General features: G+C 45.6%; 1 protein-coding gene across 1 annotated transcript in view; it reads left to right on the top strand.

The window, feature by feature from the left end:
* The first annotated feature begins 2,297 nt into the window (after window positions 1-2,297).
* The window catches only part of ATP6AP2 (ATPase H+ transporting accessory protein 2), a 59,290-nt gene continuing 43,082 nt past the window's right edge, over window positions 2,298-18,505 (top strand). The window contains exon 1 of the mRNA XM_086933280.1: window positions 2,298-2,433. Within this exon, the coding sequence (XP_086789406.1) occupies window positions 2,385-2,433 (49 nt within the window). The 5' untranslated portion in view covers window positions 2,298-2,384. The remainder of the gene's footprint in view (window positions 2,434-18,505) is intronic.

Raw genomic sequence — 18,505 nt, 5'->3', positions numbered from 1 at the left:
AAATAAAATGCACAAGTAGAGCAGGTTCTTACAGAGTTTGGTTTTCCTGCAGCTGTCTGTGAGAGCATAGAGTCTTACCCAGGAATTCTGTTCGACCGACAGGGGACCTGGACTCAGGTAGGCAAAGCGAGGAGATTATTGTTTATCATGATGCCAAAAGGATCCAATGTTCAACAACTTTTCCTTACCTAGGGATTCTGTTCGACCAACAGGGTACCTGGACTCAGGCAGTCAAAGCCAGGAGATTATTGTTTATCAAGGCATTGGCTGCCCTATTCAACTTCAGTAGAAAATTGGGCGGCGCCCACGAGTAGAATTGTTGCAAATTTACAAGGCAAAGTGCATGTCATTTGCCATTTATGGTGCTGGTATTTGGGATCATATGGTCATTAATTATTTTTCAGATTTTTGCTGGGCTGTTCCAGATAGCACTTCCACCCATATCTGACATGCAGAATTAGGAATGCCTTATATAACGGACATCATAAAAATACAGCCAATTCTACTGTGGCACAGGATATGGACCCCGGAGAAAACTTTATTAACTCGCCAAATCCTGAATGACAGTTGCAGATTACATGAGGGCATGAACATTAGGTGGCTAATTTATATTAAAAAATGTACAATCAACCTTGGCCACCCAGAATATTATAATGACCCCAATACCATGAGCGCAATTGCTAGGAAAGACCTTAAAAGCTGTTGCATGTCCCTATTGGAATTAAATAGAAATACAACCAAATTATCATAATCAACTGTACCAGCGCACCAACTTATGCCGACACATACAGTATTCAGCCGTATTTAAGGATTATTGAAGGTGGTTATGATAGTTTCTTGTTAACTCGTTTTAGATTAGGCAATATACACAGAACAATTAGTTTTCCTGATCTGAATGATCGGTCTAGACCGATGTGCAAATGTCCTTGTGATGATTTATCTCAACAGTTGACGCTACATGCATTCTTTTTTTGCAAATTTTATGCTGTGGAGAGAAGGAGGTGGATTTTCCTGATTTTTAAAACTCACAGTCTTAGACAATGTCGTCCTGCGGTATTGGTCTTACAACTTTTAGAGAATTAATTTTGTATTACCTCTATAATTTTGTTTTTAAAACATATTTTTAAATGTAGGAAAACTATGTTGATGTAAGCCCGCTTTGAGTGCGATTAGGAAAATGGACTGACAACTATGTACATAATTGATCCTTTAATTTTGTATATTTATTTTTAAAATGTTTTATGATCTGATATTCATTCATTTTTTTAAAAAACATATTTTATTCGTTTTATACATGAAGGGTACAATTTTCTTGGTATACATCATCAGCTTACTCCATCCTCACTCATAATCCTCTTCAACCTATTATTAGGGGTCCTCAGCTATTTGTTAGGTGAGTCCGACATACCTCGTGCTATGTCTGTCCAGTCTTGATACCCTTCTTGTCCCCCCCAACAGCAACTAATATTCATTCATGCTGTAATTTTCTGTTTGCTTTTATGATTTACTTAATTAAGAAATCGGATAAAGCTTTATATTGATTGATTGAGTGAGAGCATAGTGTGCTGGCAAATGGTTTTACATTTATTTACATCCAGTGTGCTGTAATTATCTCTATAAATATAATGAACAAACCTTCTGTCATACGTGTGTTTCATGTCCTCATTAGATGCAATGTCCTCATTTATGTCTTGTTGGTTACACTTCCTCCAGAGGGCCCTATACCCCGTTTGAGCAGTGTTCACACTATATAGGACAACAAATACATATTTTTACAAGGATTCCTGCTACTCTGTCATTTTGGTAATCTTGGCGTCCGTTTTGAAATTGGAGTAATTTCTTTTTCATAGAAAGACCTTTGCCTACGGGGAGGTATCAACCCCATTACTATTAAAGGCAAAATGTTGATCGTTTCCGTGGTAATGTTATCAAAAGACAAATGTGAGCGCTTCCGAGTGCCATTAAATTTACATTTTCAATTCTTTAGTAACTGTTTTGTTTTCCGCACGCGCCTTAATTTAAGTAAAACGGTAGAATCCTTACATAAAATTCGACTCTGCCCATGTTTTCTCTGTAATTAATAATTGCTGAATTCTATGTGATGACTTCTGACTCCTTCAAGATGGCCACTGCATTTATTCGGAAACCGTGGCTAGTGATCTTTCCTTCTTCTATTTTCATAGCGATACACCAGGAATGGGAAGCATTACTTTTCTATTGGCTTTTTCATCTTCCGTGACCTGGTTGCGTGGACGGTGATTGGCTGAGGTGGCATGGGGGAGGGGGTGTCACTCTGACAGTGCTTTGCTGAATACAGTCGTTGCTGTTGCTTGAAGGAATAACAGTGGTGGAGCAGGAAGGCGAAACCGAATATCGCTGCGGCAATGGAGAGGCTCATTCACTGTTTAATAGTGGTTGCTGCGTTTGTGGCTGGTAAGTGAAAGAAGCCTGTGAGCTAGTAGGCCAGTTAGGGGCCACCTCCGTCTTGCACGGGTTGTGCAAGACGGAGAAGATGAGCATTTTCATCCATTTACACCACACACTAAATGATGGGTCAGAATGAGTTTCCGCTATATCTAAGATCATTAATGTCTTGAGAGTTTGCACAGACGATCCGAGTCGGGTTTGTTCTGTCTGGTCAGTAATGCGTTCGAGGGGTTGACTGTAAAAAATGTAAAGCACAGCTTCCGAAGCATAAATATTCAATGGGTTTAAATGGGGACTGTGACACCTACATCGGGATGTGCGGTGGGTTTGACCAGTGTGTAAAACTGAGAAATGCATAAAGTGAGGGATGTCCTTCGATTGGAAACGACCATGGGCTGTCGTGCGCTTGACGCATCAGCTGATCTCTCAGCGTGACCGGAGAGGAGGGACCGGAACATCTCCCTACTCCACCTTTTACCACACATCCTCTTTTTATACTCATTATTTCTACTAATGCTTCCCCTTTCCAACGCTGCATTTACTCACAGCTTTAGTCGTACTGGGTTTTCTTTAACCACATCTTCCCCCATGGAACACATGACATAGCGGAAGAATGCACCCGCTTGCCAGCATTTAGGCCTTAGTACCACGTACAGCAACGAATTTACAGGCCGAGAGAGATGATACTGCTGCCTCCTTACTACTGTCCAACGAAACATCAGTCAGCTGATGTCATGAACATGTAAATCCTAAACGAGACAAAACGTTGTAAATAAACTAAGAAACGATGGGGAAACTCCAGAGTTCAATCATGTACGTTTTTTAGGAATTCTGTTTATACTGTGGTAATAAGTTGTTATTGATTATCAGGTACAGACAGGTCTATGCACTTGCGTTGAAACGGTGCCATTTTCTACGTCCTAAACGTGTTGATGTATTTTCAGATTACTTGTTATCTTCAAACATTTTTACATACACCAGCTCTGCTATTCGCATGAAAGGTAAGGCAGTCTCTGAATGGTGTAATTATAGTCTTGTTCTTTTATTCGCAAGGGCTATGAAATTATGCCTTATTCTGAAATACAAATATACTGAGCTGGAAATCTTGGTATGTTGTTCTCATCTGATTTAGGGATTATTTGCATTCGACGCCTCGTCAGGGGTAGTAAACGCTATATAAATGCAATTAAAATTACAATCCAATGTGTAATTGTAGTTGATTTTAAATTCATACCCTGCAGGGGCAAAAGCACACGTGAGCGTTCTCGTTGGATGCTTGCATTACTGTGAAATATAGGAGTCTCAACTGTGCCTAACCCGGATTTTGCATTTGCGAGGATTTCTATGATCATACAAAAGAGGGTCATATCCTGTTCATACCCAATGTTGTCTCTTTTGGATATGGTTATAATACATGGTGTTTTACTACCTGACCACATCTGGGGTTTGACATGAACTACTCCCAGTCAGAAAATTAGATTTAGGAAGACCATGGTACGGAACTAGATCCAGGCATTCTAGGCAGAGCACTGGGTAAAGGAGATGAAGGCACAACCACATCCTCGGCTGTGTGGAGGTTAGATGATCTCTTCACTATCCTAAAATAAATGATTCCATAAACGTTCTGATTGTTTTTTCCTATTTCAAGAGTTCTCCTGCAGTAACAACATATAGAGGAGCAGGTTTTGACTATATTTTAATGAACATGTTTTGAATTTGACTGTAGCCTTTTGCGTAGATTAATCCTTTTTGCTGGTAAATGTCTTCTAAAGTTTCCGACCTAGAAAATGATTTGAATTATTAGTTTTAAGTGATCTATAATATATTAAAATGAGTAAGAGAAACAGACGTTTTTTTTAAAACGTTTTTGCATGTTTTGTGATTTACTGTTGAGTAATGTGATTCCTATTTGTGTAGTTTAGTCTACAATGTGGATATCTGAAGTAGGGTTAGATGGTCTGTGTCATTGCCAAATTCACAGGATGTACACCGAAGACAAATTTATGTACAGTGGTTTCTAGTAGAACTCATTTTCATAGTCGGTGGTTATACTGAAAATGTTTCCTGTATCTTTATTTTGATCCCTAGTGTAGAAGATGTGTGGAATCATATGGTATGTGCATTAGGCACACTTTATTCATTTATTCTAGAAGATTAGTACTGAATTTGTTTTGGACAGGGAGTTTGTTGTCTTTGTAGCTGGCCACAGCTCTTACCTTCTGGTAGAATGAACGACTAATGGTTTGTAGCAAAGGGTTTCTTTTTAGTGGTCTGAATTGACAGCTTTAAATGGGTTTTGTGAAAGAGTGAGATGCATGTGTTCTTTAGGTCCCCAAACATCATGAAATGAAATGAAATGAAATTTGATTTGTAGAGCGCATGGCTGCCCGAAAGCGTCCCAGCGCTTGCTTAGGGAACCCGTCCTGGTATTCCCCTGCGAGATAACCCATTACTCGGCATCCCCAAGGTGAAAGCCAGGCATCCCGCTGCGAGGGGCCGTTGTGGAGATTAAGCAAGCTATTGCTCAGAGTTACAGAGTGGGACTCCATGATTGGAATAGGCACCGAGGCGAGAATTGTCAGGTCCGGGGAAAATTGAGCCCAAGACCCGCCGAGGCGGGGAATTGAACCCTGGTCCGGGCCAGACCTCTGCATCAGGGTCTGCCGCTCCAACCACTTGAGCCACACTTCTCACACTTGTCCACAGTCCAATTACTTATTGTTCTGTTGTTATTTGGATGACCCAATCCATACCCATTTGCTCCTAGTTGAGTCTTACATTTATGTAAAGTCTGAAACTGTGGTGCACCACTCTCCACCAATCTACAGAGTAATGCCCTGATTACTTACCGGTAATCCACATTACTCTTAGTTCTACTCGTCTTCGACGCAGTCGTAACCAATAAGGTAGTATCCAATCAGAGACCGGTAACAAAACCGGAAACGCTTGCCAAGCCCACCCACCCTCCTGCTAAGGGCTATAATACAATAGCCATACCATAGCACATCCTAAAATACCATGCAACACAAAGGCCTGGTACCAGGAGGGTGGGTGAGAAGAATGACTGGGTTGAGAACGAGTAGGACTAAGAGTAATGAGGATTACTGGTAAGTAATCAGGGTATTACCTCTACGTCCCTCACCCTAGTTATAACCAATGAAGTATACCAAAGCAGATATATAAATAGAAGGTCTTTGAAATACTGTCTGAATCAAAGAACCACAACGGATAGAAGCACCCCACAGTGAAGTTTAATGCCATATCCAAAGAACAACTCAAACTGAGCAGGAGGCTCCACAGCCTTCAAAGCCCAACTCCTAAAAATTCAAGCGGTCAGTTTGAGCTCAATTCAAATGGTAATGTCTGATAAAGGTATGTTCATAAGACCAAATCCCATCCCAACAGATCTCCTCCAAGGGCACTCCCTTAAAAGCGGTCCACAAGGCAGAAACTCCTCTAGTAGACCTGGCTTAAACATTGGAAGGACATGGCAAAGCAGCTCCCTGATACTTCAAAGAGATGGTGTCCTTAATCCAATGCCCCAGAGTCATCTTAGATGCAGCCTTCCCTTGCCCTGCAAGACCAAAAGTGACACACAACCTGCAGAAGAATGGAATTCAGCAGACCTGTCCATATAAACAGATAAGTCACAATTCACATCCAGGGTGTGTAAAAACTGTTCCTCAGGAGAAAGAGCAGGACAGAGAGAAGACAACACCAGTTCCTGTGAGGTTTAAACTTAGAACGAACATTGGGGAAGAATTAGGATCCAGCCTCAACACCACAGCTCCAGGAACCTAAGAAATGGAGGTGAACACCTTAGGGCAGACAGTCCCCCAACTTCTTTGCTGACGTGACTGCCATGAGGAAAGCCACTTTAAAAGACCAGAACTTCAAATCCACAGAAGCCAAGGGCTCAAAAGGAGAGGACTCAATAGCGTGATGGACCAGAGAAAGATCCCATGATGGTACAGAAGAACAGACAGCAGGGGAAGTAAGAGAGAAACTCTGAATAAACCGGGAAAACCAACGGCCCTGCATCGAAGGAAAAAGAAGCAGAATCCCTGAAGACGCTGATAGCAGCCCACTAGCCCTTCAACAGCGACAGGGCAAAGCCTTTCCGAAAACCAGCCAAAAATAATTGAAGGATAGAAGAAACTGGACACAATGTAGAATAGAGACCATAAAGCGAACACCAAGTGTCGAAAGCAGACCAGTTCTTAGAATAACACAGAGTAGAGCCCCTATGTGAACCCTGGACCACAGAAATAATGTGGGCTGGCAAACCTTTCCTCGCTAGAGTCCACTGTTCAACCTCCAAGCCACTAGGGTGAGAGGGACCAGTGAGAGATGACAGAGAGACTGCAGAGAAGACAGTCCCCAAGGCAAGATCCAAGGAGGTCCCAGAGCCAGACTCAGCAGCAGTGGGAACCACAACCTCTGTGGCCAGTACGGTAACACAGCCACCAATGGAGCCTTTTCCCTCAAAACCTTCAAAAGAAACGACTGAATGAGTGGAAAGGGAGGGAAGGCATACAGAAACCTCGGAGGCACAGGGATCGACAATCCATCAATGCCCCAGGCCCCCTCCTCCGAAATCCTGAAGCAAAATGTCGGGTACAGAGCATTGTTACTGGAGGCAAACAAATCCACCTCCAGGCATTCGAACCTCTGGCAGATTATGCAGAACTCTCTGGGAGGCACACAAATCCTGAGATGAAGGAAACTTGCGGCTCGGCATCCACTACCATGTTGTCCATACCTGGATGTGTTGTGCAGAAATGGCCTGGAAATGCAGCTCTGCCCAACTGGCCACAGCACAAGCCGCCCGATTCAATGACCGACTGTGAGGGCTACCCTGATGATTCACATATGCCGCAGACACAGTATGGTCAGAACGCACCAGAACATAGCAATCGGACAGGTGGGCCTGGAAATACTGAAGGGCCCTCTCCAAAGCAGACATCTCCTTCCAGTTGGAGGACTGCAGGGCCTCTGACTGGGTCCAACGAGCCTAAATGGACCACCGACCCAAAGTTGCTTCCCAACCCAGAGCACTGGCGTCCGTAGTCAGCACCGTCAGGGGAGATGGACATAACTACATGCCCTTGATGAGATTTGAGGAGTCCAGCGACCATTGTAAGCTGCGCATAACATCCGGAGACACATGTACCTCCAAGGCCATATCCTAAATTGGGAAACTAACAAACCGGTGTAGGTGCCACAGCAAGGGACGAATGTGTGACCTGGCCCACGGCACCAGACAGGAAGGCTGACTAAATGACTTTGCTGAAGAGAAGAAAGGCTTCTTCCTAAAGTAAAAATGTTTCCACTCTTTGAAAACCGTATGCAACTTTTTCTCCAGCCCTTTGCCAAAAAGTCTCGGACATGTAAATGGCAACCTCAAAGCCATCAATTTTCTGTGCAGCCTCTGCGTTCTACGATTTTAGCAACAGATTGCACCTGGCCGCAATAGAAGCACCACAGGACAAAGCTGATACTCTGACTGAATCAAATGCAATGTCTAAAAAGAATTCAGTCTGGTGCTCCATAGAATCCAAAAGCTCAGGACAACGTCCACCTTCCTGCATAGTAGTGAACAATGCCTTGAAGTCTGACAATAGCGACTGCGCAACACACGCTCTATATATACCAGAAAGAATGGCAAGGTTAGACCCTGCATAGAGCTTCATCAAAGAGGAGTCTATCTTTTTGTCGGTCCCCTCCTTAAGGACATTATCCTCCACCATTGATGGGCGCCCTACAAGACTGGTCACAATACACTTCACGTGGACTGATTCAGGATTCAAATCTTCCATATCCCTCCAAGGATAAAGCCTGGACGTGAAGCAAGTCATCCGAATACGCTCCGGATCCTTCCACTCACTCAATAAAACATCCATCACAAAGGAATGAATGGACAGGGCTCGAATAGGAAATGTTTCGCTAGGGTCGAATAGGAGATGTTTCGCTCGAAAACTGCGAGTTATGCAATATGGGCACAAGGGAGGATGAGGCCCATGTGATATTTCTTTGCCCAGCATACCAACATAGCAGGAAGAAGTAGCTAAAACCTATTTGTCGTCTCCTAGGATTCAGACGTATCAAGGAGGCAGAAAGAGTGTTTAAATCTGATACCACACGGACCATTGTATTTAGTTTAAGCCGATACCTTTTTGCTGTAGCAATAGTACGAAGAAAACAAGGTTTGAAATTGTAATAGTGTAGATGGATACGGTTTTGGCCTAGTGGTGGATATGTCACTGAATCATTTCTACATCTAAATTTTGTTATATGGAATGGATGAAATAGTTTTTTAAAAAATGTTTTTATTTTTTTAATCTCTTTTTAACATGTTTTTATAATTCTGAATACTTTTAACTAATTTAAGAACGTGGTTTTTATTTATATTTATTTATAATTGTCGTAAAATTCGAAACCGTGTATTTCTCGTGCATTTAGCAAACTAAGGACCGACTGATTGTAATTGTGGTTTAAGAATTTTATAATTGTCTGGTTCGGTTAGTCCCCCCTAGAAAAATGTCACACTCCTTATTATATCCCTTCTTCTTTTTTAATTTTTTTTTTTTAAAAACAATTTTTTTTTCTCTATGGCCCACTATTAATTGGAAACTGAAACTGATACTATTGGTACCACTTGTTTTTAGAGATTGTATTGTGTTATATGTCAATGATTCTTTTATGGTTTGTTTAACCGAAATAAAGATTTGAATTGAATTGACAGGGCTCTAGTAGAATGCTTCAGAAATTGCGGCAACACCATGTCCTGACAAGTGCTGGCCATCTCCTCATCGGGCAAGCCCATTTTCCCACTCACATGGGAAAGAATGTCCGCCAACATGTCCTTAGAGATTTACTTCCTATTATGTTCCATGTAACTCACACAGGGATCCTCAGACGAATTCGAGCTGGAAATGTCTGAATACAGCTCCTGCCCACCACCAGAATGTGAACCAGGCTTCTTCCTCTTGACTGAAGCCACAGTCTCCAAAATAAGATGCTTAAGCCTCTCCTCGTAATCCAATTTTTTAGCCTTAGGGGGAGGAGCTGAACTCCCCACAAAAGAAGACGTGGGTGAACAATGCCTCCTCTTCCCAGCATGCTTACCAGTAGGGCAGCCAGCAGAAGGAGACCAACACCACACCAAGAGCAGTACAATGAGAGCCAACAACCCGGCTCATCAACAGATATAAGCAGCCGAACAATGCAGTTAAAACCGCATCCAACATGAGCAATGTGTGATTGACAGGACATCCTTATAATGCTGACAAACGCCACCCTGTATGGGGCAGTAACCTCAGACAGCACCATCGGCACGCCCTGTCATGGACAGCAATGGTCCACTGTGCAGATCCCAGCTGCACCATCGGCGCTCGGCTGCAGCTGGACTTGACGTAAGCTCCCATTGGTACACAAAATGAGAGCCATGCTCCTCCATTCCCCGCCCCTCCTTCCCCCAAACATGCAGCGGACGAGGCAGGCAACATAAGTCAGTGGAGCCCTTGCTGACTAGGAGAATAGAGCAGCTTTGTCTCCCCCCAAACTATGTATGGCAACCACTCGGGCAACCCCATGCAGTGACCGCTATAGTTACCAACACGTTGACCGTGCAGGAGCGTCGATCAGCCTAAGCCAACCAGCATGAGGGCACACCTGGAGAAAAGCCAGCCCAGCATGCAGTTCTACCTGGGGAAAATAGGAAGAAGCACAAACCTGGAGTTGCAGGCGACCATAACTGCGTCCCGCTCCCCCAAGCTCAGCAGAGAGAGAAAATCACGCAACTTCGTTGGAGGTAAAAGCCCAGCAGTTACCTCAGCGTCCCCCGTATCCCATCGGAGACAGGAAACAGGAAGTGCTATGGTAAGGCTATTGTTATTATAACCCTTAGCCGGAAGGTGGGTGGGGTTAGCAAGTGTTTCCTGTCTCTGATTGGATACTACCTCATTGGTTATGACTGGATCTAGGACGAGGAATGCAGAGGTAATTTTGTATTACCTTGTATTGTGGAAAAGGTGGGGTGGCCTGTGCTAGAAAGGCGATCTTAGGGGGGTAGGCAGAGATCGTCTGACCGACCACCCCAAGAGCCACCTCTCCCTCTAGAACTGGCCAAGCGAGGTCGAGAGGCCTCCGCGTGAGGTTCCTCTCCTAGGATCGTACAAGTCGAGCAATCACACCACTACAGATGGACACCACACAAGGATAGGCTCTTAACGTCTTTATCAGCAATCAAGGCAGGTTATCTCAGCAATACAAGTACAAATGGATCGAGGGATCCGTAAGGTTGTGGTAGCTGCGGGAAGAGGGTAGCGGGACAGTCTTGGTACCAGCTTGGTACCGGGATACCCTACGCTCAGCTCTCAATCCTCGAGCTGGGGGGTTCCTCAGGGTCGGGCCGCGGCAGCGCCAGTAGGGCTCCAAAGATGGTTTCAGCGAGGTTGGGCCGCGGCAGCGCCAGCAGGGCTCCAAAGATGGTTTCAGCGAGGTTGGGCCGCGGCAGCGCCAGCAGGACTCCAAAGATGTTCTCAGCGAGGTTGGGCCGCGGCAGCGCCAGCAGGGCTCCAAAGATGGTTTCAGCGAGGTTGCGCCGCGGCAGCGCCAGCAGGGCTCCAAAGATGGTTTCAGCGAGGTTGGGCCGCGGCAGCGCCAGCAGGGCTCCAAGGATGGTTTCAGCGAGGTGGGGCCGCGGCAGCGCCAGCAGGGCTCCAAAGATGGTTACGGGGTTCGAAGTAGGTGAGTTCTTCTCGGTGTCTCTCGACTCCAGGATACAACTCCCGACCCATTCCAGGGCTGCCCCAGATATAGGTCTGGAGTCCTTTTATGTCCGGACCCTCGCACATGGGGGTCAGAGGGGCCGAGCAGGAGGGCGGAGCCAGTGCCCAGGGGGGCCAGAGGGCGATCAAAACCAGGCGTCCGGGGACGGCTGGAGGGCCATCGAAACTCCCCTCCTCGTCAAGTGGCCGGTTTACCCCCTGGTCGGATCTTGGTGCCTCGATGTCGGGGCTTTGCTGAGGCCGCGGCCGAGGTCGGGCCGAGGCCACAGGCCTGGACGGGGAAGGCCCAAGATGGAGTCGGGGCCTGAGAGGGTGGCCCAGGATAGGGATCGGACCAGCAGCGAGGGGCGAGTAAGGGTCGCCATGTTCTGGAGGGGGAGAGCCGGGTTTGCAATGGGTGGCGGCTCTCGTGCAGGTCGGAGGGGGTCGCCTCAGGCTTGGGGACAGGGGTCGATGTCGTCCGGGGCCCGCCATGCGGGAGGAGTGGGACCACGCCACGAGGCCGGTTCCAACAGCCTGTGAGTAGTTGATTTGGCAAGAACCTCTAGTGTAAACGGAAACTACATATGTGCATGCATGCGCCCTTTTATAAGACAAGATGTTGCTAGTACTTTTGTGTCGGACTACAGGTTATTTGCTAGGTCGCTTTGGAGTTACACGTACATCGAAATGTAATATTACAATCTGGACCTCGGACCTGAATTTATTACAAGATGGATGGCCTTGGTCATACCACATTTTCAAGTAGTAGGGTCATTGAAACCTTTTCTTAATCTTCGAAAAAAATTACTTAAAGGACCAGAATTTTAATTTGTAGGGTATGATTTAAGCTTCAGCAGAATCTCTCTTGGTGGTAAAAATGGTTTTATGTTGCTTCAGTCTTGACTGGCAATAACAAAAAGGTATTCTTGAACGTTTAGGTCTCCTTTACCCCAGTCCTTTTTATATGCAAGTTTCACTAGGAACCTGTAAAGGAGCCATCAAGTGAATGAGGTCACAATAAATCATAAAAAACTAGCAGATATGATCAAAGAAAAGATCATTCTGGAATGCCTATTGTTGGTGATTGTTAGTGATGGAGGACTGAATAAAGGGAACCATTCTTTTTTCTCTACACTGGATGGCACATTTAAGCACATTGTTTGAGGGACCATTTGAGCTGAGGGAGGAGTACATCCTATTATCAATGTTAGAAGGGGGGGAAACATGACTCGTACAAAATGCTTTAGGCCTTCAGACGCCTATAATGCAATGAAGGCTGCACAGAGTTCCATAGGTGCAGGTAAGTGACATTAGGGCGGCTTATCGCAGCTGGCCGTGTGAAGGGACTTTTTATGAAATCCATGCATCCCCATTTAAGCTAGATTTCCAGCTTTATTCACAGGTAGTTGTAGGAAAGTAGGATCTGCTTTCATGGTCACCCCTGCTTTTTGCTGGTGTCATTGTTTTACTAACAAGTCTGACTGGGATCCTGCTAACCAAGACCCCAGTGTCTGTGCTACTTCCCTAAATTGGACATGGCGAGTACTTGGGTACACTGTAGATTGGCTACTGGTGTAGCCTTTTATGTCGCTAGTATATGGTACTAAGGTACCCAGGGCATAGGTACATCAGGGGTCTCCCATGGGCTGAAGCATGTATTATGCCACCCATGAGAGACCACTCCAATTGTGAGCCTGTGTAAGCTGTTGCTAGCACCACTTATGACATATATACGTTTTCCTATATCTTAGGTCACTGCACCTAAATCTATGTCCCCCTTAAGGCAGGCCTTTTTATCCTGAAGTCAGGGTTCCCGGTTCTAAGTGTGGGAAAGCCTCTGCATGAGCAGGACACCCCTACAACCTTCGGAGTCCATTCTCCCAGGTTGTATGTGCATCAGCCATTAAGATTAAGATACATAGAGTGGCCATGTGTCTTTATGCGATAACATCTCTAAACTGGCTGTAACAAACCCTGTCATGTTTGGTTTCAAGAATGTTGGCATCATACCACCCGAGGTATGATTCGATGCACTGTAAATAAAGCTCTCCCAGGAGGCCCTCGGTGCTCCCGGTACCAGTCTTCTAGACCAGGACAGCAAACTATGGCTGTTGCCGACCAGAGACACGATTCTGATCTCCTGCTGCTGAGCCAAGCTCGAGCAGGGGAAGGCAGGACAATAGGTTTCCTGTCGCAGTGTGGTGTGACCACCTCCCAGACAGGATTTAGTGTATTGAGTCAGGGTAGGGGCATTTGCCAGCGCCACTAGACTACTTTGAAGGGCACTTTTTGTGCCCTCTTTGCATATTCCAGTTGGAGCCAGTTCAGGGAGCTGTTGGCTCCCGCTCTGGCATGAAACTGGACAAAGGACATGGGTGTATTCTCCCCACTGTCCAGCCCCTCCAGTGGGAGAGACCCCTGAATCGTCCCAACGCTTTATATAGGGTACTTAAGGGCTTTCCTGTTGGTGGTTCCTTAGATGCGTCGTGGGACAAGATTCAGATCCAAAATCACTTCTATTTCTACCGCCTGGGCACTCTGGACTACGGTTTGGGAACGGAGACTGCAACTGGGAAGACTACTGCTGCTCCTGGTCTCGTCGTCCTGCAAGTCCGCTGCAACATCTGTGCCTGTGCCCCATATAGGTTCTTCACAAGACCTGTGGACATCCAAGACACCCGAAGGAATCTCCCTTGGAGTGAAGGAGTCTCTCCCCTGCATCAGCAGACACCTTCAACACAGCTGAACGGTCTGCTGATCATGTGCTCCCACGGACTCCGAAAGGCGCAGGAACACAGGTGGTGGTTCTGCAACTCCCTTAAGGCTTGCACTGTCTTCTCACCTTTGTTTGAGTCCAGTATCCCTCGTCAGAACCGCTGGAACAGAACCCCTGATCTCCAGAGATCTTAGGGCTCCAAGAAACTCCAGCCTAAAGCATATCCTACAGCCAAGATCTTTGCCTACATCGCATTCTTTGCACCGTGGGACTTAATCCTCTGGTGAGCTGCTCAAGGTCCTCTTGCGACTCCTGTGCCTCCGGCCCGGGGGTCCTCTTGAGGGTCTTCTTTGGCTCCATTGGGCTCCCCTGCTTGCTCAGGGCCTACTCTGACTTACCTGCTCGTGGTGAGTCACTTGGACCTTGCTGATCCCGACACTGCATCTTTATCTTCAACTACGTTGTTTGCTGCTGCCAAGGCTTGTTGGCGCTCATGCCGTACGCTGAACCCTTTTCCTCTTGATATCCGATGTGGGACTGCTCGTGAACGGCTCCTGGTCTTCGTCAGTGTTGCTGAGTCCGCGCACCGTCGACTCTCCTGCATCTCCGACATCGGGGGCATTCGTCTTCCGTGCCTCCTGGGCACTCCTGAGTGGCATAGACTCTGTCCCCTCTGCTTGCAGGTACCTCTCAACTTGAATCCACCTTTGGGTTCCAGTGGACTCTTCTCACGTTCTTCATCAGTGGCATCTTCCTGAAGTCCTCCATTGTGGCCCACGGCGGTTTCCGATGCCACTTTGCACCTATGCACCTGACTTCCCTGGTATAGGTATTCTGGTTCCTTGGGTATCCATGGGTTGAGTGGCTCTCCAACCTTCCGTCCTCTAAGGGGTTGCTTCAGGGTCCGCTGGGATGGGTCCTTCTTTAAAATTGCGACCGCGACTTGCCCATTGACTTGAAATGAGTACGCAGTTGTGTTCCCACACTGCACACGACCTCCGTGGGGTTCCTAGATACTCACCTTGGGTGGTTCCTTGGGTCCCCGACTCTTCTACGTCTTCTGGGTTCACTCTTGACTTGAGTTGTGGTTCGCATTCCACTATTTTAGTATATGGTTTGGTGGTCTCCCCCTGGGGACCACTGTGCATTTGTGCTTCTCGCTTATTCTATTGACAATTATTGTGTGTATTATGCATATATCTCCAGGTAGGAGATACAGTATTGTGTTAGTGAGTGTTAATAACAAATACATATTTTTATAACTACCCTGCGTGGTTCTTTTTCACTTAACCCATACTATAAGATTTAGTGTTAGTAAAACAAGCTGCTTTACACTCCTTCAGGACTAAGCCTTAAGGCTGCTTTCCGCATCTACCACTCTGAGGCGTTAGCCAAGACCTTTTTTTGATTTTACTAAAATTAAATGTTTAGTATACTTTCTTACAGAGGTTTCAGTCAGCCCTCTTCATTCATTGGGCTGTTGTGTCATTCACATTTTTCTTCAATCTACTAGAGAGCGACATGTTTCTGATTCACGCCAGCAAAGCCAACCCAGTGGCAGCCTTCTGGATTTTGTCTGTTTCTTTTGAGTTTTTTCTGTAAAATGTTGTTGGGGAAGCTGCTGGGTGCTTAAATACATTATAAGCAAAAATAATTTTTGAACTAAAAAAAAGCGCACACATTAATAGTAGTCCCTTGCACTGAATGGAGCTACTTTGCATGTTCTCTCTGTGAAAGAGCAGAATGCCTCCACTCACATTGTAGTTAGCCAATGGCAGAATTAGGCCGACCCTCTGCCCCATGTTGTATCACATGAATATATGTATTTTACTCGGTCATGCCACACACCATCCAGTGTGCTCCAAATGCAAGAAAGGATGCCTGTGTGCGTGAACAAGACCGGCCACGCTATTCTGTAGAATGCAGAAAACCTCTGAGCTTTTTTCCTTCCGTAATTGTGTTCATTATTCGGTCCAGATTTATCTAGTTGGTGCAGGGAAGAGGTCTGACTCGGTCGACTTCTCTGCTGTTTGTTCCAGCAAGAGACAGTGCAAAAGTCACATTGGGCTCACTTCCCGGCTGAAGTTGGTTTGAACACACCACCTTGTGTTGAAAATAACAGACTTTTGTTTGGTAACACAGGCAGGTTTCTTGGTGATTTTGCATTTGTAAATTATACACCGAGGGTTGGGCATGGTAGCTGCGTGCTTGCTGTAAGAGAGAAGTAGCTCTTCCTTTTAAGTTTCTTAGTGGTGAAAACTTGGGAAAACCTTTAGGACATGATTTGGTGTCGTAGGGGAGGCACTGCTTTGATAAGAGGCTAACTGCAAAGTGTAAGTTCCAGTTTCACTCTTGCCCGAATTCTCTGATTAAGGTTAAGCAACTACCTCCTGAAAAAAAACCGTTCTTAGATAACACTTTAAATCATAAAATCCTTGATTCATGCTTAGCTTTAAACTTCACTTTTGACACTAATGTGGATTATCTTTGTAATACCCGCTTTTATATTCTAAATTCGGTACTTTGAATTAGTAAAAGTGCATTGGTATTCTAGCCAATCAACATAAAATATTTCCTTTTGGCAAAATTATTCGGCTTTTCTTGGATCTGTAAGTTTGCACCAGTTGTGTCCTGGTTTGTACCCGGAAACGGTAGTCTGCTCTGAACAAAGGACGACTGTGTAAGCCCTCTGCGTCTAACAGGCGTGTGTTCTGTTTGGAAACCATATCAGCAGGTTAAGTTGAGCACCTGCCAAACGAGCATGTGACACCCATCTCTTCCACCGGAAACATTCAGTGTTTACCAGCAATGGTAAAAGAAGAACTGCACAAGTTTACTGTGCCCGAGTCTATCTAGCTAACCTAGAGAGCCCACGGTCAGATTGCTACTAAGTCATTGTCCGGTGGAGAGGAAGAGTGCTTCTTGTTTTTAGAAGTTTTTAAAGGTCCGCCTTTCTTACAGAAAGTAGTGCTGCACCTTATAGAGAGAATGGTGCACGATTCAATAGTACAATAGATCGGGGTTGAGATGGCTTAGAAGGTGTAGGGAAGAGCAGTGGCATGGTGTAAGATTCAAAGTGGTGTGTCTGAATGGCAGAGGCAAATTATCAAAGACCAGTTTCAAGGTTGAAGATCAATGTTACATCCACACGGAGGCCACTTAGTCACACTTCACTTGAGTATTGTTAGCCAAAGGCTGGAGGCAGACCGCCTCAGACGGCTAGTAGTATGGTGATGAGGAGGCATAACTGGACTAATGGGTAGCTGTACAGACTGCATAGGTTGACGGAAGTTGGTGCTGGGGAAGAAATATTTTCAATTCCTTCCTAGTTGTAGAAGAGGGGGGCCTGTCTAACAAACTGAAGAAGCATGTCTTATACTTGAGGTGGGTGGGGCATAGAAGAAAAGGCGTATATGCACGTCTGGGTAATATTTGGCTTGTAATATGCCCACATTACCACGAGCCAAAGGCTAGTCATTGCCCCTTTCTCAGTGAGCTAATTTATTTTGGTTGCATTTGCAAGGGTTGCATAGTATTTTCAAAAGTATGCTGCCTGGGTGGCAGAAACTAGCTCCCTCTCTGCGGGCAGAGTATGGCAACCTTTGTTTCCGAGGCTTGCTTAACCTCACTTGTGCATTCAGTACTACTAACCATCAATCTCTCCTCAAAACCCGCTAGTTGAAAATGTGCTCCAGCTACACAGTCCTGAAATTGTGTTCATGCTGAACAACAGATTCCAGTTTGCACAGATGAGCTTTTCAAGGGTCTAAGTTAATCTCTGGATCCAACAGTGTGCCCAGAGGCATAGTTCTTTCTCAAGTAATCATGAATTTCTCCATGGTACCCACACTCCGCTGCCTTAAAAACTGCTTCTCTGACAAATGGGCTTACTTGTCGAAGGCGTATTTTAAATTTTCAAAAGATGCATTTGTGCTCATTACCAGTTACTGCAAACTTGAGCAAGGATGTCTGTCTGCAAAGATGCCCATGTCTTAGTTTCCCAACTCATCCATCAACTGCTTCATATCTATAACAGGGCTGGACTGGGAACACAAAGCAGCCCTGGCAATTCACTCGGACCAGCCCCTGGAGAAGCACTGCCTGAACCTGGGAGGCTGGAAACACTTACTTGCTTGCTGCTTTTGTTACTTGGGGTCGATATTGCAGCACCGTTGCGAAACCGGCCCCCAGTAACAAAACCGCCCCCACCCTTCCAACCTCCCGGGGAAACGCCAGATGCCTAGTATGGCCAGTCCGGCCCTGATCTGCAGTACTACATCCAAAGTCATAATGGCCTTGGAGGAAACCCCTCATGGCCTCCGATTCTATTTAATATTCTTGTGCAGTGCCCTGTGCTTCATATCTGTTTTGTGCTTTAGAAGGACTAGAAGTCACGTTCTGTAGATGCATGTATTGAGATCCAGTGGCTTTTCTGGAATGAACTGGTGATTTGGCCTTGCATGTGTGTTCCTTTCCGTTTGGCTAGGGACACAATGATGCAATTCAACACAGATTTGCATTATAATATAGTCTCCTCTATTAATTAATGCAGCATCTTACCTACCTCCTACTGTGTGATTAATGCAAC

The sequence above is a fragment of the Lissotriton vulgaris genome, chromosome 8 (genome assembly GCF_964263255.1).
Source record: "Lissotriton vulgaris chromosome 8, aLisVul1.2, whole genome shotgun sequence".
Classification (NCBI taxonomy): Eukaryota; Metazoa; Chordata; class Amphibia; order Caudata; family Salamandridae; genus Lissotriton; species Lissotriton vulgaris.
This window is presented reverse-complemented; position numbering and strand designations above follow the sequence as displayed.